General features: G+C 47.9%; 1 protein-coding gene across 1 annotated transcript in view; it reads right to left on the bottom strand.

The window, feature by feature from the left end:
* Positions 1–211: 211 nt before the first annotated feature.
* The window catches only part of ORC5 (origin recognition complex subunit 5), a 333695-nt gene continuing 311240 nt past the window's right edge, over positions 212–22666 (bottom strand). The window contains exon 14 of the mRNA XM_086967427.1: positions 212–870. Within this exon, the coding sequence (XP_086823553.1) occupies positions 825–870 (46 nt within the window). The 3' untranslated portion in view covers positions 212–824. The remainder of the gene's footprint in view (positions 871–22666) is intronic.

Below are 22666 nucleotides of genomic sequence, written 5' to 3'. Positions count from 1 at the left end.
ATGTTTGTTTCCTTGGTCTCAATGCTCTTCGTGTCATGTTCCATGTTAAAAATGGTATACACAAAATACTATAAACCTGTAAATCAAAGTGGAAAGAAAAACTCGGTTGTTTATCCTGGACAGTTTGATTAAAACAAGTATTCGATAATTGGGAAAAAGCAGGGTCAGTTATTCATTATGCTGCTATAGAAAGGGAGGCCTTTGGCACACATCAGCGCATGAAAGTAATTTATTACACATGGCTAATAATAGATGCACGAATATTCAGATAGATAAATCCCAACACATCCTCAAAGTTTCGATGCACACATCAGTACACACTGGCACGTTTTAAGTGTACTCTTGTTTCATATTTTCTGCTACGGCTCTCTTTTCCAAATGTCACCTTATGAGAAGCCACTCTGGCAGCAAATGCAGGGACTCCTGTAGAGCATCGGAGTGGGGACCGGCCAGTCGAAGGCTCGCGCTGCCGCCAAGTTAATAACGCGGGGGACAGTTCATCGAACAACAAACTCCCAATTAAATGGGTTTCGGGCTACTCCCGTGCAGGATAACATCATTAAGAGGGGAACAGATTGTACTCGGACCCCGCTGTTTATAATTAACACATCGCATCCACGTACTCCGAGAACCTTGGAAAAGATGCTCAGATCGGATCCACCCAAGCCAACCCGAGCACTGGCATCGGATGCCAAGCTGGGCAAGCACCTGCTTGGTCACAGTCAAGAGTGTCAGCGCTGTGGTGCCTGGACATCCACGTGGATGGATACACACAGCTTTGCCGATTCAACGTCCCGCTGTCCGCACGGCTTCGGAATGCGCCTTCACAAGAAATCATACAGGTACTTAATGATGTCGAAGTTCACGGTCCTAAAATAAAAGGAGGAAGGCAGTGAGATTGCAAAGTCTTCCAGGTTTCAAACTCCTACACATGCATATGCCAGAAAGTGAATCACGAAGACCAAACAGAAAGAAAAGTACACATGCACTATAAATAGCATTAGACAGTTGGCCAACTATAGCAAACAAAAAAACTCCAGTCTGAAGCTGGCGACATGAGCAATCTGGTGCATCCGAGCTGCACACGTCCATAATTTTCTATGATTTACTTTGAGAGTATTCTTTTCCACTAATTTGCGTCAAATATAATTCAAAAGACAAGTCTACGAAGATGTGAATTTTAATGTAATTCTATTTCTCCTATTTAAAAGGCACTGCTCCATGAAATGGCCGAAATCAGCATCAAGCGCAGGGCAAATCAGCACCAAGCACAGGGCAAATCAGCATCAAGCACAGGGCAAATAAAGCATAATGGAGGAGTAAAGCTGCAGATTAAACAGGTACATTTTTAGATATTTCCGACATTGGCTTAGCATGGCCTTTATTGCTTTCTAGAGAGGTCGGTATTCCACAGCTAAGTGTCAGCATCACAAAGCGCCCCTCTCCGTTCCAGTGAAGAGCTTTGGGACCTTCCAAAAAGCCGTTGTATCTGAATTCCTGTTGGCGGCATGAATAAGGGGATGAGCCTTTAAATCAATTTGTGTTTGGGTCTGTTTGTGGGACATCCTGCAACACACCATTTTCAAGAATGTCTTGTTCTCGACTGGTAATCAATGAAGCCTAGTAGAAAGCTTGAGTGACAGACAAATTGATCAAATCTTGGCACATGACACTCGAACCCTCCACCAAAACAGTCAAACTTTCAACAAATCCCTTGGATTAAAAATACACAGTGTGGAGGAGACATCTCTAGTAGCTGATCGAGTAAATCTGTGCTCAAATCAGACCTCTAATTCCCTTCTTATAAAGTAATATTTGGCATAGATGTATATTTTTAAAAATTACAGACCGGATAAGTTGATAGGAATTTGCTTGGATAGCAGAATATGTCAACACATTTACGATTGAAATCGAAACGTACACAATCTGTTACGACATCTGGTCCTCGAGTAGCCAAGTTAGATTTTTGGGCAGGATGTCTACCTGAGCTATTACCAAGCCTCACATTTTCAAAATGTACTAACATTTTTAATAAGACAATTAGTCAAGTCAAGTAAAAAGATCTTTATTCGGAATAAAAACATCCATAAAAGTACATGCAATTGCAATTTCAAAACAGTACAGTACGATAATATGACAGCTGGCATAAAACATAATTCAGTCAATCAATTTCACAATAACACACAGAATGTCCCTCTTTGTTAAAAACAGCATTATATACAATTAAAAGTTATTTTAAAAACAAAGGAAAAATAGCAACAACGTTAATGAGTCCACATCAATAATGTGCAAAAATGCAAAATGTGCAGAAAGAGTTATAAAGTGCATAAAAAAGTGCAATGTGCAGATGTTATACATCAATATGTAAGGTGGCTCGTGATCGAACAGCAGCTTTAAGAAAACAGCTCACTCTGAATATTACTTAATCTGAGCCCAGTAGTAAAAAGGTCCTCAGTGCTATTCTAAAATTGGTCAACTTACATTTCCGACAATAGGGCATTAAATAATGAGTGGAAAACAATTTATAAAAATCGCAGAAAAACAAAAAGTGCATGAGACTCTGTTTCATATTTGGATTACATGGACAATACAAAGTTTCCAGATGTTTGTTGTAACCCAGGGGGAAGTTTAATAGATTTACTATGCTCCCATCTCGAAAGCGAAACAGTAGGCTCCTGTTCCATCTGCCAAGGTATAAACGTAAGTACCTCTGTGGAGGGCCTGGGTGATTGATTCGGGGTTCAGAATAACCCATGTATTTTGTAACGGTACACTTTGACAGGTTCTTCCTTTCCCGCTCCTCTCTATACAGATGGTATAATGCCCTTTTAATAATAGTCTTGTGTGAACGGTTTATTAAACTGGGTGAAGTAAACAAATAACCATGTCCTACGCTTTCAAGGCATTCTTTTACAGCTTTTAACCACAGTATACAGTGTGCCCTGTCACATTTTAAACAGTCCAAGATTATATCACGGGTCAAAGTGGCAGCCGGGTTGATCCATATCTTTAGCCAGAAGAGTACTGGTCTGGATCTAACAAAATCTTCTATGTATGAGATGTTCAATTCACTATGGCATATATAGTGTGGGGAACAAATAACCCCACCCAGCACCTTCCGACAAAACCTGTTTTCTTCGGTCTGGTTATGGATACAGTTTGTATAACCCCAAACCTCAGCGCCATATGTACCAGTTGGGATGCATTGGGTTTGGTAGATCTTTACTAGTGGTGTAATCACATCAGCATGGTTGGGTTGTCAGAGAAGTGACACAATTTATCGCTTTACCCAACTTGTTCCTTGCATAAGAAACGTGTGGTTGCCACGAACCAGTATTAGAAAATAGCAACCCCAGATAGGGAAAAGTGCAAGTGCTTTTCAGAACATTTGTACCTGATTTAATCTCAACAATTTTATATTTTTTGGGGCCACAGCTCATAATAAGAGATTTTTTAAAATTTGTGGTCAAGCCTAGGTCTGCCATGAAACGGACGAAGCCTGAAATTAAAGTGCGAAGTGCCTTTGGTGTGCGGCCCATTAGGACCACATCATCAGCGTAAAGGAGGGTGGGTATGGGGACCCCATTCACGTAAGGTACATCTTTTGTTAAAGTACTCAGCGAGCAGCTCAAATCGTTAATATAAAGAATAAAAAGCAGGGGGGCCAGCACACACCCCTGTCTGACCCCCCCTGCCAATGCAATAAGAATTATATTTTATGTATGTGGCGGATTCAATGTTGGGCACCCAGACTTGCATCATATTGATCAGACAACAAGTGAAAAGTGAGACTCCTATAATACTTGCGCAATGCTACCAGTTGTTTTTCAACGTTGTGGGACAGTCAGTGGTATTTGGATAGGGATCAGGTGGTGTTGGACTTGGCCCTCACTGCAGGGTCATCGCCACACTTTGCCTTTACCCTCTTGTTTTCTGGACCCAGTTTTGTTGGCTTTTAGGACTCTGCGCACTTTACCACTGCTTGCCAGTGCACAAAGTGCTTGTGAGCTATACTTTAAACGTGGTGAAATTGGCTTACACCCAATTGGCACATTTAATTTACCTGCAAGTCCCTAGTCAAGTGGTTCTACATGTACCCAGGGACGATAAATGTAATGCTACTAGTGGGTCTACAGCACTCACTGTGCCACCCACTTAAGTAGCCTGTTAAACACGTCTCAGGCCTACCATTGCAGCCTTTGTGCGCAGTTTTGGCCTACCATTTTGACCTGATAAAATAAAACCTTTGCCAGGCCTAAACATTTTCTAATACATACAAATCACCTCTAGGGTAGGTCCTACAGCCCATAGGGGAGTACAAATTGTAGTTAAAAAGCTGGACATTTACTTTCAACTTTCACACATCCTGGTAGTGAAAATCTCTTGAATTCGTTTTCCACTACAACAAGGCCTACCTCTTATAGCACAACATTGGGTAACCTAATTACATTTAATAAGTGATAACTTTTAATTGAGGGCAGGTAAGACTGTTGCGTTTGGTGACTAAAGATTTCTTATTAAAAACCCTCCTTACTGGTAAGGTCGGATTTAAAGTCACAATTCTGATAATGTCACTTTTAGAAAGTTAGCATTTTCTTGTTCCAACCATTTGATGCCTGCAGCCTGTATCCTGGGTCACATGTCTAAGTGTAGCTGGCAGCTGGTCTTTGTGTAGCATTCCCACACAGAGAGACAAAGGGGAAATAGGTGTTGGCAGGATGGGCCATCTCTAACTTAATAAGATGGCGGAGCGGTCACCTATCACATTTGCACACCACAAGCACTCTGCCTCAAACTCACAAAGGGCTTTACACTAGTCTTTTGTGTCGGAGACAAGCTGGGGCCATGGCAGGGAGGCAGGAAACTCAAGACACCTCTAGAAGCTTCTCCCACTTCAAAGTGTGCAACAGGTATAAATAATGGACCCTCAGATCCAACTCCTCAGTACAGATCTGGTCATGTGGAAGACCCAGGACTGCTGTGCTGCTCTGCTACAAGAAGAACTGCTACAATGCTGCCTGAGAAGGACTAAACATGCATCTTGAACCCAGGGCCACTGGATTGACTCCAAGGGCTAGTCAACTGGCATCCTGATCAGAGCCTCAGGCACAGAAAAGGCTCCAACCACTATGAATCCTATACCTGTGCTCTGCCTGCTGCGAGACCTAACTCCCCAAGTGGTGCCACCCCTGTCCTGGACCCTTGGAAGTGGGCAGGAAGGTGCTCTACCAACCCAGCTGTGGTCCTAGCAGAACTGACATCACCTCACAGTGCTGCATCCGAACCTCCACTGTGCAACACAGCCCAAAAGCAGGACCTTGCAGCTCCTCAGAACTTCCGTTGCACGATGCATCCTCAACGCATGACCTCGCAGTGTCATAGCACCTCCGAACCGTCACTGAGCGACATCCTCGAAGCAAGACCTTGCATCTCGGAATCACCGTAGCGCGATGAATACTCAAAATGGGACCTCTCATTGCTCCGAAAAATGGCTGTCACAAGGCCACTCACCTGAAATCCAGGTTATGATGGGTGACGATTGGACCCAACCTCCTCTGAGGACTAACATTGGTATGAATGACATAGGAAACCCCCTGCCCCACAAAAGTGCTCAAAGGGAAGGAGAAAGACAAACCACACACTGCAGTTCTTTGTGAGAAGTTGACGTGGCATATGCTGTCCACTAGTTATAGTGGTTTAGTAAAACAGTGGTTTTGGTGAGGCCTAAAAGGGTCCTCGGGTAGCAAAGGCTACTGCTTACTAGACTGAGTGTCACTCAAGCGCAAATTAGTAAACTGAATCCAGATTGGACTCAGTAAGCACTATATGTGTGGACACAAGGTTTCTTCGCATGACATCACATTTTATTAACATCATAAAAAGGAATATCAATTTTTTCAAATACTTCTGATGCTCACACAAACAAGTGAAGGTGCGTGAAGTGAAAGTGCTTAGTGACAGTAAAACTTTACATCACATTGAAAACAATATTCAAAGACTCCTAATTAAATAAATGTAGTAATGGAGCTTTTGATTGTAAGGTCGACGGCGATTCGATCTTTATGACATTAAGATAATCATCAGGACATTAAGAGTGAGCAAGTTGAATTGAGTGGGCGCCTCAGGGGGGGAACCGGCTGGATGGTGTTCCAAATGAAAAGACCAGTGCAAGCGTCGTAGTCTTTCTGATTGATTCTCGGAGCAAGCAAGACTAATCCAGCTGCACAATTAGTCGGATCTTGCAACATATCTTCAATTGGAACACAGTCCAGCCGTCCGCCTAATAATTTATCGGATCTTGCAAATTACTCTCAAGGTCCTTTCATTTGGAACACTGTCCCACTGGTTCCACCCCTGAGGCGCCCACTCAATTCAACATGCTCACACTTAATGTCCTGATGATGATCTTGTTTATGTGTGAGCACCAGAACTATTTGAAAAAATTGATAATATTCCTTTTTATGATGTTAATAAAATGTGATGTCATTTGAAGAAACCTTGTGTCCACACATCTAGTGCTTACTGAGTCCAATCTGGATTCGGTTTACTAATCTGCGTTTGAGTGACTCAGTCTAGTAAGCAGTAGCCTTTGCTACTGAGGACCCCTTTAGACCTCACCATGACCACTGTTTTCATAAACCAGATTACTACGCCATGTCATAGAATTTGGGGTTCCCTGGTCTTCCAAACAAACACTAGTTAAAGTGGGCACCTTGCACCAGTCCAAACAACCCTTATTGATGATAGGATTAAAGACAATCTTTATTGAAAGCTATCCTAGTAGTAGCTATGGAGAGCAGCCTTCAGGCTAAGTCTTGGAGTATAAAGCAGCTTGGTTTACCAGATTATAAGCACTTGAATGCCTAAATGAAAGGAGAACCACACAAGGTATATAGAACATATATGTATTTATTACTAAACACTCTCTAGTAATCTCTTTATGAGATTACAGAGCAACGTACACAAAATAAACACAATAGAAGTTCAGTAAATAGGACAATATATAATGGGCCCCAGGGGGAGACCAAACCATATATTAAGAAAGTGGTATAAGAATCACGACTTGACTAGACAGTGCCTAGAGCAAGTAGAATCACTGGGACCCCAAGAAACCACACAAAGGTTGACGCAGGGGACCCACGGGGACGCATGCAGTGTGACAACACAGCTGCGAGCGCCGTTAGCTTCTATGGGGAAAGTCGTGGTTGGAATTTTAAAGTTAAAGGACACTTAGGAGAGGACTTTGAACAAACCCTTTAGACTTTAGGGGTTCTAGGGCCAACACCCATGGGAGTACCAGAGTAGGAATATGCTACTTACCAGTATGCATCTGTTCCTGGCATGTAGGGCTGCTGACATTCATATCTGTGCATAGATCGCCGCCTAGTGTTGGGTCCCGATGATTGCACATTGTTGTCCTGGAAGAGTCTTCGAAGTATCACGAGATAGGTGGCTACTCCCTTGGACTACAGTGCGCATGGGCATCCTCTCCATGCTCAGATTGTTTTTCGCCATTGTGGCAGAGATGGAGCATAGTACAGTAAGGGATGTCCATGCAAAGAGTAAATGCTACAGCTGCGACAGGCACCGGGGAGGTGGGTGGGCGATATGAATGCCAGCAGCCTTACATGCCAAGAACAGATGCATACTGGTAAGTAGCATATTCCGTTCGAGGCATGTGGGCTGCTGAATTCATATCTGTGCATAGAATGTATAGCAGTATCTCCCCTAGCGGTGGCTACCTGTGCCAGCTGCAGCAGTCTGAAAAAGAGTTTTGAGAACAGCCTGTCCTACAGCAGCTTGCTGTTTGGAGTGTACATCTACACAGTAGTGCTTGGTAAATGTATGTATGGTTGACCAAGTGGCTGCTCTACAGATTTCGTGTAAAGGAATATTTCCTAGGAAAGCCATGGATGCCCCTAGTTTGCCTGTGGAATGCACCCTAGGGGTAACAGTTAAAGTGCGTTTTGCCTTTGCGTAACATATTTGAATGCACTTAACAATCCATCTGGCTATCCCTGATTTAGAGATAGGGTTGCCTTTGTGTTGTGGTGAGAAAGCAAACAATTGTTTAGTCTTTCGAAATTGTTTAGTCTTTCGAAATGCTTTAGTTCTATCTATGTAATAAAGCAGAGCCCTTTTTACATCCAGGGTATGCAAGGCCCTTTAAGCAACTGTTTGTGGGTTTTGAAAAAACACCGGCAGGTCAATTGTTTGATTTATATGTAAATAGGATACCACTTTTGGCATGAATTTGGGGTTTGTTCTGAGAACTACTCTATTTGCATGTATTTGAATGAATGGTTCCTGAATAGTTAGGGCTTGCAGCTCACTAACTCTTCTAAGTGAAGTAATGGCAATAAGGAAAGCCACCTTCCAAGTAAGAAATTGTAGTTCGCATGAGTTTAGTGGCTCAAAATGTGGTCCCATAAGTCTGGTTAAAACTAGGTTTAGATTCCAGACTGGTGAAGGTGGGTGCCTTGGGGGAATCACTCGTTTAAGTCCCTCCATAAAGGCTTTAATTGCTGGCACTTTAAACAGTGAAAGGTGTTGCCTGTTTTGGAGATATGCTGCTAACGCAGCTAGATGTATCCTGATGGATGAGTAGGCTAAATTGTAACGTTGTAGGAGCAAGAGGTAGCAAATGATGTTTTGTGTAGAAGCATCTAGTGGGTTTATGTCGTTGTTACTGCAGTAAATGACAAAACGTTTCCACTTAGAGGCATAACATGCCCTGGTAGTGGGTTTTCTTGCCTCCTCGATAATATTCATGCAGTCTGGAAGCAAGTTGAGGTATCCAAACTCTAGGATCTCAGGAGCCAGATCGCTAGGTTGAGCTGTTGCAGGTCTGGGTGTTGGATTTCACCACAGTTCTGAGTCAGACATCTTGGTGTGAGTTTCAGTCTTTGTTGAGGCGCCACTGACAGTTCTAGGAACGTTGTGTACCATGGTTGCCTTGCCCATGTGGGGGCAACTAGGATTAGCGTCAGCGAATGTTGTCGCATTTTGCGGGCCACTAGCGGTATTAATGGAGCTGGGGAAAAGTGTACGCAAATTTGCCTGACCAGTTCATCCATATCGCATTGCCTTGTGATTGCGGATGTGGGAACCGGGCGGCAAAGTACTGGCATTTTGCGTTTTCGCTTGTGGCAAACAGATTTATCCCTGGTTTTCCCCATTTGTGGAAGAATGGTTGGAGGACCTTGGGGTGAATCTCCCATTCGTGCATTTGGTGACTTTGCCTGCTGAGCAGGTCGCCTATTTGATTGTCCTTGCCTGAGAGGTGTTCTGCCATGAGAAATATGTTCTTTTGAATGGCCCACTTCAAGATGCTTTGTGCTAGGTGTGACAGCTGTGGGGAGTGTGTTCCTCCATGTTTTTGAATGTAATACATCGCTGTCATGTTGTCCGTCCAGATCAACACAGTCTTGTTGCATAAGTGTGTTTTGAATGCTTGAAAGACCGTCAATTCTAGAAGGTTGATGTGCATTTTTTTCTGTTGTGTGGTCCATAGTCCCTGAACTGTGTAATGCAGGACATGGGATCCCCAGCCTAGCAGGGATGCGTCCGCTGTTATCACTATTTGTGGGACAGGCTCTTGGAACAGTCGACCATTGCAAAGGTTTTGCGGATTGCACCAATGCAGAGAGTTGTATGCTCGACTGGTCACCAACACTAGGTCTTTTAATTGTCCTTGAGCCTGATTCCACTGCCTTGCTAGGCACTCTTGAAGCAGACGCATGTGTAATCTGGCATGGGGGACTATGAATATGCACTAGGCCATCATGCCTATGAGTTGCATAAACACCCGAGCTGGTAATGAGTGTTGAGGCTTGAACTATTGGATCAATGTTTGCATTCCGTTTATACGTGCTGCATTCGGATATGCTTTTGCTGCTAGTGTATTTATTGTTGCTCCCAGGTACTGTTGGACGTGGGATGGTTGAAGGTGCGACTTCGGGTAGTTGAGCGAGAAGCCTAGGCTGTGCAGGAGCTGAATGGTCTTTGACATGTGGCTGGCACATTGCTGGGCTGATGGCCTTGTATTAGCCAATCGTCCAGGTATGGGTAGACATGAATGTGTTGTCTCCTGAGATGTGCCGCCACTGTTGCCAGGCATTTGGTGAACACTCGTGGAGCTGTTGTTACACCGAACGGTAGGACTTTGAACTGGTAGTGCTGTCCTTGAATGGTAAACCTTAGATACTTTCTGTGAGCAGGGTGTATTGGTATATTAAAGGTTGCATCTTTGAGGTCTAGAGTTGCTAGGAAGTCTCCCTGGCGAAGCAGTGGTAAGACTTGTTGGAGGGTGAGCATATGAAAGTGCTCTGATAGAATGTACATGTTGAGGGGCCTGAGGTCTAATATTGGTCTGAGTGAGCCATCTTTTTGGGAATGAGGAAGTATAGTGAGTATACTCCTGTTCCTTGGTGTTGTAGTGGGACTGGTTCGATGGCCCCCTTTTGTAGCATACTGATGACCTCTTGCTGCAGTAATGTTATATGTTCCTGTGACATGGGACGGTGTACGGGGGGTATGTTGGGTGGTGTTGACGTTAGTTCTAGGCAATAGCCATGCTGGATAATTTGCCTCACCCACCTGTCTGTAGTGATGTTTAACCAGACTGGCAGGAATTGTTGTAGTCTTTCCCCCGACCAGTGTTATATGGTCTGGGGGTAGTGCCAAGAAGTCAATGTCTGGTGTTAGTGGAGGATCTATTGGAATTGCCTCCACGTCCTCTGCCCTTGGTGTTATTTCCTCTGTACCCACCCCTGTTAGTGTTTTTACTGTATGTGGATTGTGTATTAGTCTTGTAAGTGGAGGATTGAAGCGATGTGTTACCCCGCGCTCCTCCTCTAATTTGAGCGACGAAAGGAGCCCCGGTGTTGTTGTGACTGAAGGGCTCCCATGGACTTTGCCGTTTCGGTGTCTTTTCATTTTGTCCAGAATTGAGTCAACTGCTGGACCAAACAATAAATCTGGATTTATAGGCTGATTAAGAATTGTGGCCTGTACTTCATTTTTGAATCCAGATATGCAAAGCCATGTGTGCCTTCTAAGTAGTACGCTTGTGTTAATAGATCTGGCAGCTGTATCTGCCGCGTCTAGAGTACACTTAATGGAGGCATTAGTGATGAACTTTCCCTCTTGTATAAGTTCATCTGCCTGATCTTTGTAAGGCTTGGGTAAGTGTTGGAGAAGTCCTTCTAAAGAGTCATAGTGTGCCCTGTCGTATCTGGCCAGTAAGGCCTGTGTATTGGCTATTCTCCATGAGTTTGCTGCTTGAGCTGCTACCCTTTTACCTGATGCTTCCAAAATCTTAGACTCCTTGTCAGGAGGAGGAGGAGCCTCTCCAGTTGTTTCTGAATTTGCACGCTTTCGTGCGTTGGACACCACCAATGAGTCTAAAGGCAGTTGTCCCCTGATGTATGTAGGGTCTACTGGTGCCGCCCTATACTTTTTTTCTATTCTAGGGTTGACAACATGTGCTCTAGCAGTGACCTTGAAGATGTCATTAGCGTGTTTTAAGACGCCCTTTAACATGGGGAGAGTTTTTACACTTCTTTCAGATGTTGCTAGTGTATCAAATAGAAAGTCCTCTTCTATAGCATCAGAATGCATGTCTACATTATGGTAGCTTGCAGCTCTGTCTATTAGTGAATTAAAAGCCACTGTGACTTCTGTGGGTGATGGCTTAGCTGGGTATACAGTAGGCTCTGTAATAGGTAGAGTCCCTTCATTGTCTGGCTCACCTCCACCCCCCCATGTATCTGCGTTGGGGTCCTCATATGGGTTTTGTATATCTCCAAACCCCGCATCTGTATCCTGATCTTGATCTTGGTTGTAATCAGAGTGTGCAGGTGAGTATGGTGGTTATGGAGTAGCAGGCATATCAGGAGAGATAAGTTGGAAAAGAATAGGATAGGTAGCAAAGTCTCTTTTCTTTTTCAGTGGAATTTGTGAAAAGTCTTCACCAGGCACTGGTCTTATTTTCCTTTTATACACAGTCACTTTGCCAGTATTATGGTCAATATATAGTTTTGACTGATCCTCTGTGGAAGGGTCTGGATGGATGATGATCTCTTCCAAAGTCTTTTGCCTTGGCACCGTAGTGTTTGGTTTTACTTTCTTCGGTTCGATGCTTGGTTCGACCGCTTTAGGTGCTTGTATTGGCTTTGGAGGGTTTCCGACGGTCCGAGGTGTTTTATAGGTTTCACGAGTGGTTTTGGACCGATCGGTTTAGTCTGTTCGATAACCTGTTTAGGAGTTTTTGGAGCCTGCGTCTTCGGGTCGATGCCCCTGTTGTGTTCGATGGGCTTCGGCTCGACCGATTTGGTGTTATCTACCTTCGGTTTCGATTTTGCTTCGATGAGCGCCTTGGGCATAGCCCTTTTGCTTTCGTCGACTGGCTTCTTTCCTTTTTGAACAGTCGAACCCGATTTGTTCGGTTCGCTGGACTTTGTCTTTGAGGCCGAATCGACGGCCTTTGGCTTTGAGGTCGATTTGACGGCCTTTGGCTTCGAAGGTGTGAATGGAACTGTGGCCTTCGGGTCGGCGCCCTTTGGTTTTATCACCTTCGGTTCGACGACGTTCGGTCCTAAGACTGTCGTGTCGATGAGTCTTGGTTTTAATGTAAACGACGTTGGATTACGTGTCTCAGAAGGCTCTTTTTGTATGTTCTTAGCCGGGCGTTGCGGGGCTGTCGAACAACTATTTTGATCTTGGCTAAGGCCTGATGGCGATGCCTCGACCTGAGTCTCTGATATAGGTGTAATGTCTATATGGGGCGGTGTACTCACGGTTCGCCCCTCGTCGTCTTCGGAGTCGTCTTCGACGGCTACGATATCTTAATCGTACTCTTCGACATCGACGATTTCTTCTTGGTCGTCGATATAATGGTCAGAGTCGTTGTCGGAGAATTGATCTCCCTCTTGTTCCGAGTTTTCGGCGTCGATCAGTTCTTTTTCGTCAAAGATATTATCGGGCTCTGGTGCCGACCTCTGCATTTCTTGCCTTGCTCTCCGTCGATTCCGGATCGTCTTTTTGGACCGGAACTGAGCTCAAGCTAGGCAATTGTCTTCATTGTGATCTGGAGACAGGCATTTGTTGCGCACTGGATGTTTATCGGTGTGCGGGAACTTTGAGTTGAACTACGGGCAGCATTTGAATGGGCTTCGTTCCATCGACCGTCGGTCCACGTGGCGTCGAGAAGGCCTGATGGCCCCATTCGACGACCGGAGTGCAAATCAATGTCGAAGAAGGTTATCGGTACCGATATCGAACAATACCGATGAAACCCGAAGGCCTTTTGGCTTTTTGAAAGTTTTTGTTCATTCCAAGCTTGGAGTGCTGGAAAGTGCATCCGAACCCAATGGCGGAAAAAAACAATCTGAGCATGGAGAGGATGCCCATGCGCACTGTAGTCCAAGGGAGGAGCCACCTATCTCGTGATACTTCGAAGACTCATCCAGGACAACAATGTGCAATCATCCGGACCCAACACTAGGCGGCGATATATGCACAGATATGAATTCAGCAGCCCACATGCCTCGAACCTAGAGTTACCTCACCCAGGGAAGCCAGGTGCATAGGTGTCAAATGCTGTCGGGAATCGTCGTCATTTTTAATGGCGAGCTGCGCAAAGTGCTGCTGCCGTGACGGAGAAAAGTGTACGGTATGATCCAAACCTGGATCGAAGAGGTGAAGAACCTGAAGCAGAGGGGACAGAGTCTGGGTCACTTGCCAGTGACCAAGGGCCCAGTAGGCGAATGCCCACCAATGTCGGGTGCTTCAGGTGAGAAGAGGTGAAGCTTGACTCTGCAGCCATGAGGACCAGGAGGTGTCAACGACGGTCAGGAGCTGGATTCGAGCTGTCCCACAAAGGATGTTGAGTGCTAAGGCCTCGGTGCTCAGATTAAACACAACAAGCCTTGGCAACAGCAACCCACGCAGCAAGAGAAAAGATGCTTCGGTGTGGACCAGCAAGGTCCAGGGACTCCTCAGGCGATGGAGAGTCAGGGCACGTCTGGAGCAACCAGGAAAGCCCAAGGAAAGTTAAAGTTGCCTTCTCAGGGACCCACAGGTCGGGAGACCAGGGATCCCCAAGGTACCTCGAGAGAAAACACAAAGAGCCTGCTCACGGCAATCTTCAGTGGAATTGCTGCTCGGGGTCTGAGCTACAAGTAACCCAAAGCACAGCCTCAAGGATCGCCAAGAAGCATATGCACTTGCAAATGTGCACGCTGTCCAGGGGTTCCGGTTCCACGGCCCCCACAAGGGCTACGGGTCTCAGTTTTGCTGGGAGCTCGGGTCGGCCTCTGGGAAGTATGGGAACCCACCTCCTGTGTTGCAAATTCTTTAGAGTCCGGCCGGATCTTCGGAGATGCAAACTGGTCAGATGATTCTTTGGTGTCTGCCACGCAGGGGAGTAACTCTTTTACTCCAAAGGAGATTCTTCAGTCATCTAGCGCCTTGTAGGTCATTGAAGTTCCAGGATTCAGTATCAAGAGTTTTGTCTAGGTAAATCTTAAGTCCTGTAGTCAGGGGTCCTACTTTATACCCAAGGAAGGGGAGGGACAAACTCTGGGGACCCATCTATGGGAGAGTTTGGAAAGAGAGGTAGCTACACCAATTTCCTTTGTCCAGTTTCGCGCCAGAGCAGGGGCTGGTAGGCCCAGTGACCGGTTTGAACTGGTCTATGCACAGGGACACCAAATGTGCCCCCAGTGCAGACTTCAAAGCACTCTTGTAGTGCAACCACCCAGCCCCAATACACTAAAGCCTGTCTGGGAGGTGGTTACACCTCCCTGCGACAGGTAACCTATTGTCCAGGCCTCCCCTGTCGGAGTTTCGTCCAGCAGCAGAAGGCCAGGCTCGTGTCTGTGGCTGCAGCATCCATTTTGTGATGCCAGGGTTCTGTTAAGCTGGTACCGGGTGTACCGGTGTGGCCATGTTTCTCCCTCTAGGAGGGTGGAATCATACCTCCGTCGCCAGTACTGGCGGGGAGGTATGATTCCAAGGTGTTTGACACCAAACACACCATGTTTCCTTGCAGGCATTCCAAAGTTAGCATTTACCGCAAGGTTATAATGCACTTAAGAGTATATGGTCTGCCTGCATCACAGAACAACCCTGGATAATAGATTCTGAAGGCTGCAAAGGGGCCTTGCTCACGCATGGGCATCTTCTCATACAAAATCCAGCACCCTGCCTTCAGGATTCATAAGACCTGCCATAGGGGTGACTGATAGGTTTATATGTGCAGTGATATAAGGTAGATATAGGGAACCTATACCTAAGTAAGGGGTGCATACACCACCTTACACAGGCTGCAGTAGCAGACCTGTGGTGTCATTTTGGAAGGCTGCCCAGCAGTGGCATAATACATGCAGCATCCCCTAGTAGGCCTCTGGGGTACCCATGCCCTGGGTACATATTGTACCATATACTAGGGACTCATAAGGGTACCCCCAGTATCCAATCTAGAGTGTACCAAAAGTACATGGAATCATTTTAGAGAGGAAGCAGCTAGGCTGGGGTCCTGGAGAGCAGGGCCCCAGTCAGAGTAAAGTCCGAAAAAAGTGAAACATCAGAAAAAAGTGGGGGTAACTATAAGAAGCAGATCCTACTATCCTACAGTCTTCTTTTTAGGGTGTATGTCTGGGTAGCCTGATTGACAGTTGGTCTGGAGATTCCTTTGGGAAAAATACAAGGTGCTCTGGCTCGATGCATTATACAATGTGGATTCATATATCGAGGAAATGCATATTACATTAACTTCGCACAAGATTCTAAATCAAATGTCCTTATAGGTCTTGCTGAAATTGGCAACTGTCCAGCAAACTAGATTCGAGGGACTCCGAAATCCACAGGGCGCTCAACAAAATCCCATGTTCAAAGCACAGGAACGGTTTCCAATCTCATGACTCTCAAATTGTTCTTTTTGCACAGTTTCGCCTTCCTGCATCGAGCTTTGAGACAAACTAGAGTTCCAAATGTCTGTATCACCACGACCACAGATCCAAAAAACAATTAGGCGTCCGGAGTGCTAGTGTCCAAAGTTTGAGCCTTTTTAAAAGTTCTATTTCCCTCAAACGCAATAACAAATGTAAAGTCTACATTACCATGAGTTGATAGTAATTGAGACGGGCTGACAGATGTCGTGCAAGAAAATACCTCAAAGTAGGTTATTTTGCTTTCTTCTGGACTTGGAGCGATGAAATGTTGTCAGAGAGTCGTCCTAGAAAAATGCTGTTGGCGTGAGCACATGCTGCAGAAGAGTTCAGAAGAATGCGCGGACTAGGAGGGGCCAGGATTTCAAGTAGGTGGATGAACGACAAGTGCTTCACGAAGAGATGGGCCAATGAAAAAGCTGTGCCTCCATAAAGCGCGTAGGATGGGCATGGTAGTTTATACTGGAACTGCACGTGCTATCGTTCTGTTGCACGTGGAACAAAAGTTCAGAAAACACGAGCCCTTCACATGTCATGTGCTTAACCATTTTTTCTTGATCATAACTGATCAGTTTTTTTCAGGCACATGGCTCAAGTGGCTATTTGACTAACCGTAACGTCCTTTCTCATAGACACTGTTCATTAAGGAAGTTTCTACAGCATCCTTCTGCCAACAGTGCTAGTAATACTGATAAGGAGCACAGAAAATTGCACACAACAAAGCTCATCACAGTGAACATGAATGCAGCAATAGGGTAAAAATAAACAAGGAAGTTAGGACTGTGCAAAAAGGACAACTTGAGAGTTATCGGATTGGAAATGGAGCCAGTGCTTTGAAAATGGGATTTTGTGGAGCACGTTTGGATTTCTGAATCTCTTGAATCTAGTTTGCTGGACAGTTGTCAATTTCAGCAAAACCTATAAGGGCATTCATGTAGAATCTTGTGAGCAAATTCTAAATTCATGTAATTTGTAATTCCTGGATATAGGAATCCACATTGTATAATGCATCGAGCCAGAGCGTCTTGTATTTCCCCCAAAGAAATTTCCAGACCAACTGTCAAACCAGTTATTCAGATTCCAAACTCAAGAAGACATGCAATGTGCGGTTCATCTTTGTGTGTATGCATTGTGCAGGAATATTGCCACTGACAACTTAAGCATGCAGTAGGATGTGCAGACAGAGTCATGACACAGTCTTTAAGGTGCTTTGTTCAGAGGGCCTAACTTGGTCCCAGTATACAGCCTGTTCTCCATTGCGGTTGGCCTGAACGTGTGACTTTATACTGGTCCAGTACGACAAGATAACCACAGGCTGTGCTTTGGGCTTTTGAGCACTATTTTTACCTAAAATCTTAGAAATTGCGTATCTCCAGTTCTACTGATTGTATTTTTGGTCATTAGTTTCAACTAATTTATTAAATTTTACATATTTTTTAAATTGTTGTTGAATTTCCCTTGTATCATGTTTTTGCTTTTTTGTTATTTATGTGCTTCGTAAATACTTTACACATTGCCTCCAAGTTAAGCCTGACTGCTTTTGCACCAAACTATCAAATGGTTGAACACAGGTCAATTTGGGGTTTACTTGCATTAACCCTTGAGAAAAATTGCAGTCAAAGGGGCTGAAGCAGTCGGCCCACTTGGGGACCCAGTCGGGGCCGCTTGGCCCGAAGGCGCCGCGGAACCAGACTGAGGAGTGAGCGACCTCATGGCCACGAGGAAGGCCTCGATCTCCTCCGGCGTCGCGTTCAGCCCAGGGACCGGCGGGTATGGAGCAGGCCGCGACGCCAGCGGCTCCGGCGGAGCCGCGTGGTCGATGTCGCCCGAACCCCCGGCCGCGTCGCGCGAGCGTCGGGGGGAGTCAGAAGAGCGATGACGCCTCTTCGACTTCTTGTGCCTCTTACCTGATGACTTCGAGCCCGAAGACTGATGACGACTCCCGGAACTGTGGTGACTCCGGCCACGCGACCGGTCCGTCGACCTCCTTCCGAACCGGGACCTCGAGCGGCGCGGGGCTGACTCCCAGAGCTCGAGTCGCTTACGGGACCGATGCCGTCTAGCTTTGGACGTCAGGGCCCGGCAGTCGGAGCAGGACTTGTCGTCTTAATCGGGGCCCAGAAAGTGAAGGCACCGGCTACAATCGACGCAGGGTTTGAACCCGGGCATCAATACCGGCACTGTCTGAGTCGAGTGACTTTGAAAGATGATCAAAAAGGATTGAGTACTACTTTTTCCAGATCGGCGCTTGCTGGCGCGGAAAAAAGAAGAACTGACGTCAGCGCGTGAGGGAGGCGTCTAAGTACTCCGGCGACGTCATCCCGGCGCCAACGACGCCGAAGACGGACCCAGAGCCGCAGACGACACCTACCGACGCGCAAGGGTACTGCTACGCAAAAGTTTCCGGATCCAGTCTGACACCTGGGGATATTCTAAGGTAAGGAATCTAATACTTAGTATTAGATTAGATTAGATCCGGGTCGTCGCCGGTCAACCGTACGACCTCGCCGACGCCGGACCCCAGGGTGTCTCCTCTGGCACCGTCCCAGGAATACGTCGTCTACGGTCCTACCCTCGATTCGGGTCCGGCGCCGGAGCGGCACCGCTCGGCTCCGTATTCGACGCAGCTAGGAGATTTTTACTTCTACGACCCAGCCCCATCTATTGACCCTGAGTATCAGGAGATGGGTGGCGAGGAGGATTGAGAACCCTGTGGCAGTCTTTTCAGGAATGGGCAGCTGAGCTAGGGGAGGCCAGTTGTCTGGACACTTCGCCAGACACTGGTTTTGTCTCCCCTCCTACCATGGCTACGGAGGAGGGGGCTGCCTATAGTGTGGTGTTGACGCAGGCTACCAAGGCCTTGGGCCTTGTGCTCCCCGTCGCGGCCGTGAGGACTAACCTCCTCACTGAGGACCTTAAACCGCATGCAAGCTCGGCTGAGCCTCTGCTGCCGTATAATGAGACTTTGTCAGACGTTCTTCTGGGCACTTGGTCCAAGCCCGCTACAGGTCCGCCTGTAGATAGGAACGTGGCCAGGTGTCACCGCCCGGCTCCGGGCGACCCTTGCTTCCTGTCCACCCACCCCATCCCCGAGAGCCTGGTCATCCAGTAACTCCCAGACCTCTTTCCAGACGGCTCCCCCCGATCGGGAATCCAAGAGGTACGAACAGTATGGTAAAAAGATCGTCTCCTCACTTAGTTTGGGGTTGCTGTCAGTCAACACCGCGTGCCACTTGGGCCGTTACACCCACTCTCTGTGGGACACGGTCGTGGACGTGCTGCCATAATGTCCAAAGGGGGTCTGGACTAAACTCACCCAAGCCCTTGTGGAGGGTCGAGATGCAGCACGGTATTCCATCCGGTGTGGGCTGGATACCACGGACTCACAGGGCAAAGCGATGGCAACGACGGTGGCGATTCGTCGCCACGCCTGGCTGAGGTCCGCCAACTTTTCGGCTGATGTCCAAAACACTCTTATGGACATGCCGTTTGATGGCCATTGCCTCTTTGGCGACAAGGCAGATAGTGCGCTTGAGCACTTTAAGGACTCCAGGGCTACGGCCAAGTCCTTGGGCCTCTCGGCCCCGAGCCAGCAAACTGTTGCCTTTCGCTCCTTTCGTGGCCAAGGAAGGGGCACCCCCACACGTCCTGCCAGCCACGGCCCGCAGACTAACATCCAGCGCGGTGGCCAACGTGGTAACCGCCGTGGCGGCGGTCGGAGACAACGGCGAGGTCTGTCCACACCTACCCCTGCAGCATCCGCCTCAAAACCCTCCTAGGCCGAGCTTTCAGGCCCATGTGACGCCAGTGGGGGGAAGGGTTTGCCATCACCACCTCCACTGGCGCACTGTCACATCTGACAGGTGGGTGCTGCAAATCGTCTGAAGGGGCTACTCCCTACCCTTCGAGGCGACCCTTCCAGCCATGCCACCGCGTGTCGGGGGATCATTTGAATCTTCTGCAAGAGGAAGTTACGGCCCTCTTGGCCAAGGGGGCCATCGAGAGCGTTCCTGGGCCTGAAGAAGGGTGTGGTTGTTACTCCCACTACTTTCTGGTTCCCAAAAAGGGCAAAGGGGGCCTACGCCCTATCTTGGACCTGCGGAACGTCAACTGCTTCCTCCGGAAGGAAAAGTTGAAGATGCTGACTTTGGCCCAGGTCTTAGCTGCCCTGGACCCGGGAGACTGGATGGTAGCGTTGGACTTGCAGGACGCTTATTTTCACATTCCAGTCCTGCTGACCCACCGGCATTACCTGCAGTTCACGGTAGGCCACGAGCACTTTCAGTTTACCGTGCTCCCCTTCGGCTTTACCAGCGCCCCACGGGTATTCACGAAAGTGATGGCGGTGGTCGCAGCTCATCTGAGCAGGTTAGATGTTTCAGGCTTCCCCTACCTCGACGACTAGTTGTTGAAGGCAGGCTCGCCCTAGACAGTCGTCAGCCACCTCCAGACTATGGCCGACATCCTGCATCTGCTGGGGTTCTCCACCAATGTGCCTTAGTCACACCTGTGTCCCTCTCAGAAGCTCCTCTTCATCGGAGCGGTTCTAGACTCAGCGCAGTTTCGGGTTTGTCCTCCTGAACAGCGGGTTCGAGATATTCAGGCTCTGATTCCGATCTTTCAGCAGTTATCCCGAGTCTCGGTCAGGTTGATGCTGCGGCTTCTGGGGCTGATGGCCTCCTCTATCCTTCTGGTGCACCACGCCAGGTGGCGGATGCGGGCTCTGCAGTGGGACCTGAAGTTTCAGTGGGACCAGCATCAGGGCAACTTTTCCGACCATGTCTTGATCTCGGAGGGCACTGCAAGACAGTTGCAGTGGTGGCTCACGGACCGCGATTGGGTCAGCGGCAGATCCCTCTCCTTACCCCAACCGGAGCACGTAGTTGTGACTGACTCGTCCCTCCAGGGCTGGGGGGGCCACATGGGAGAGGCGGCGATCAGAGGCCTCTGGTCTCCAGTGGAGTCCCAGCTCCACATCAACCTTCTGGAGCTGCGGGAAATCCGGTGTGCACTGAAGGCATTCCTCCCCTCTGTCCGGGGGAGTGTAGTGCAGGTGTTCACAGACAACACCACCGCCATGTGGTACTCCAGCAAACAGGGCGGGGTGGGGTCGTGGACCCTATGCCAGGAGGCTCTGTGCCTCTGGCAGTGGCTGGAACATCAGGGCGTGAACCTGGTGGTTCAACACCAGGCAAGTTCCCTGAACGCCAGGGCGGACGAACTCAGCCGTCGGTGCATGATGGATCACGAATGGCGTCTGAACTCGGACGTGGTTCAAGGCTTCATTCAGCAGTGGGGAGAGCCTTGGTTAGATCTTTTTGCCACAGAAGAGAACGCGCAATGTCATCAGTTCTGTGCGTTGGAATTTCCAAGGCGGCACTCGCTCAGAGATGCTTTTCGTCGCGAGTGGAGCTGCGGTCTGTTGTATGCCTTTCCGCCTATACCACTTCTGCCCAGAGTGCTGAAGATCAGACACGACCGGGCCCAAGTTCCCCTTGTGGCTCCGGACTGGGCACAAAGATACTGGTATCCCGAGCTACTCAGCATGTCTGTCGATCCCCTGATTCGTCTGCCTCTTCAGGAGGACCTTCTGTCGCAGCAGGGGACGGTCCTCCACCCGAACCTGTCCAGTCTCCACTTACATGCGTGGAGATTGAGCGGGGGCAATTGAGGCCATTTGATTTGCCTCCTGACGTCTAATGTGATTCTGGCAGCCAGGCGTCCCTCCACGAAATTGGTATACGCCTGCAGTTGGAACAAATTTATGGCATGGTGCACAGCAAAGGCTGTGGATCCCCTTCCTGCCCCTCTTTCAGAGGTTCTCCTCTTTCTTCTCTCTCTTGCCCAGCAGGGCTCTGCTCTGGGCACTATCAAGGGCTACCTCTCTGCTATTTCCGCCTTCTTAAGGCTCCCTGATCAGCCCTCTTTGTTCAAGTCCCCAGTTGTAAATAGGTTTTTGAAGGGCATCATTCATAGGTTTCCTCCTGTTCCTTTCGTGATGCCTCAGTGCGACTTGAACCTTGTTCTGACCTATCTGATGTGCTCTCCTTTCGAACCACTTCATAACTGTCCTCTTAGTCTCCTTACTCTGAAGACTGCATTCCTGGTTGCCATCACCTCTGCCAGGAGGGTGAGTGAGCTCCAGGCTCTTTCCTTTAAACCTAACTTCCTTGCTGTCCATCCGGACAAAGTTGTGTTGCGGACGCGACCCTCTTTCCTGCCCAAAGTAGTCACAGCCTTCCACATCGGGCAGCCCACCTTCTTTCCGCCTCCGTATCCCTCGAAAGAGGGAGAGGCTGTACCGTCTGGACCCAAACGTGTGCTCATTTTATTTGGATCGCACATGCCAGTTCCGGGTGGATGACCAACTCATTGTTGGTTACGTGGGCGCTAAGAAAGGTCGGGCAGTGCACAAGCGGACCATCTCTCGGTGGGTTGTGTTGTGCATCAAGGTATGCTACTCTCTGGCTAAAAAGGAGCCTCCTGTTGGGCTAAGGGCCCATTCCACTCGCGCCACGGTGGCTACTACTGCCCTGCGTCGGGGAGTCCCCTTGCAGGACATCTGTCAGGCAGCTACGTGGGCCTCGCTGCACACGTTTGCAAGACACTACTGCCTGGACAGCCAAGTCCGGAGAGATGGCTTTTTCGGCCGTTCCGTTCTCCAGGACTTTCTGGTGTGATCATTGGTTCGCAGACCCACCAATGGGGTTGGT

This window comes from Lissotriton vulgaris, chromosome 1_1, assembly GCF_964263255.1.
Source record: "Lissotriton vulgaris chromosome 1_1, aLisVul1.2, whole genome shotgun sequence".
NCBI lineage: Eukaryota > Metazoa > Chordata > Amphibia > Caudata > Salamandridae > Lissotriton > Lissotriton vulgaris.
This window is presented reverse-complemented; position numbering and strand designations above follow the sequence as displayed.